Source organism: Penaeus chinensis, chromosome 33 (assembly GCF_019202785.1).
Source record: "Penaeus chinensis breed Huanghai No. 1 chromosome 33, ASM1920278v2, whole genome shotgun sequence".
NCBI classification, from domain to species: domain Eukaryota; kingdom Metazoa; phylum Arthropoda; class Malacostraca; order Decapoda; family Penaeidae; genus Penaeus; species Penaeus chinensis.
In genome coordinates this window covers 23,846,915-23,848,805 of record NC_061851.1, presented here as the reverse complement: position 1 = coordinate 23,848,805, position 1,891 = coordinate 23,846,915, and the positions used below count along the sequence as shown (strand labels likewise).

The 1,891-nt window shown below is 45.8% G+C and overlaps 1 protein-coding gene across 1 annotated transcript; it reads left to right on the top strand.

The window, feature by feature from the left end:
- The first annotated feature begins 472 nt into the window (after positions 1 to 472).
- Positions 473 to 1,826, top strand: LOC125043340. The gene is made up of 2 exons (XM_047639425.1): positions 473 to 613; positions 1,198 to 1,826. The coding sequence occupies exons 1-2, from the start codon at positions 605 to 607 to the stop codon at positions 1,525 to 1,527; spliced, it is 339 nt and encodes a 112-aa protein (XP_047495381.1). The 5' UTR covers positions 473 to 604; the 3' UTR covers positions 1,528 to 1,826.
- The last annotated feature ends 65 nt before the right edge of the window (positions 1,827 to 1,891 follow it).

The window sequence follows — 1,891 nt, the reverse complement described above, 5'->3', positions numbered from 1 at the left end:
ACACACACACACACACACACACACACACACATATATATACATATATACATATATATATATATATATATATAATATATATACTGTATATGTATACATATATATATATATATATATATATATATATATATATATTCACACACACACACACACACACACACACACACACACACACACACACACACACACACACATATATATGTGTGTGTGTGTTTGTGTGTGTGTGTGTGTGTGTCTGAGTGTGTGTGAATAGGTGTATATATACTGTATACGTATAATACATGTACACACACATATATAAATACATATATACACACACATACATACACACACACACACACACACGCACGCACACCTATATATAAACTAACACACACACACACACACACAATGCACTACTCACTCATTACAACCGATCTATTCCTGCTCATTCACGTTACATATTACAGCTACTTCAGGCGACTGACGACCCTTCTCGCCCTCAAGGTTGAGTGTTGTAACCACGCCCTTCGTGTGGGCAGGTCTGGCTCCTACTTAAGATCCGCTGGCGACGCTGTAACGCCACAGCCTGAACTCCTCTGGACGCCACAACACTAGCTATTTCACCATGAAGTCGGTGAGTAAATGTTTGTTTTCTTTTCGTTTTGTAGATGTCTTGTAGCGTCATGTGTTTAACATGTAGCGGAAATCTTGTTTTTCGTATGTTCAGCCGAAAGGAGGTCACACACACACACACACACACACACACACACACACACACACACACACACACACACACACACACGCGCCCAAACACACACACGCACACACACATGCATACATCCACACATACACACGCCCAAACACACACACACACACACACACACACACATGTATACGTCCACACATACACACGCCCAAACACACACACGCACACACACATGCATACGTCCACATATACACACGCACACACATAGACAGTGTAAATGTATCTATGTATACTAAGGTACACCCATATATCAAATCTGCCATGAATAAAAATCAAAACAGTAAATATTGTATTAAAAATCAAAACGTAGATATTATGACAAAGCGAAATATGGAAGGCCACCAACACCCCAAGATTAAAGACCATATTCACATATTATTAGGAACCAAACACGACCATCCCAAAATACAGACAGATCGAAGCGAAAGTCTCTCAACCAAATCCACTTCCAGATGCTCGTCCTGCTCCTCGCCGCCTGCGCCGCCGCCAGCTACGTGGCCCCAGTGCACCACCCGCACGTGGGCGGCCCCGTGGTCGTGCGCGCCCCCTCCCACGACTCCGCGATCATCCAGAGCCATCGTCTGGGCGGCAACTTTGCCTACTCCACCCACGAGGCTCACGCCCACGCCGTGATCAACCCGATCGTCGCCCACCGTCAGGTTCCCGTGGGCGTGTCCTTCCACCCGGGTCAGCCCATCGTGCACTCCGAGACCGACTACGTGTCCACGTACGTCCCTCGCTACGGCTACGCTCAGCCCCTCGTCGCTCGCAGCCACTACTAGGGGGCGAGGGAGAGGGCCAAGAGATGGCTGGTGCAACAAGTGCCACCTTTTCTTGCTTTCTCAATTACTGATTGACTCTCTTTATATTTTTTCTTCAATCTTCCCTCTTGTCCTCGTTTCGTGCCTTCTCTCTCCACCTGTGAGTTTTCACTTAGTTTCGTCCTGGTCGTTGAGCGTGATGTTCCCGGCTTGGCGACAGAGCCCTTCAGGGTTGGTCGCCCTGCCTTGTACAGCTGAGGTGTACAGGCCTGTGATTTATTTTTATGTAGTATATTTTGCAATAAAGCAATCTTGAAAATTGTGCGTGTTTCATTGAAAGAAAGAAAATAAATATAAATGCGTGTTACTATTTAGCAGGACTGAG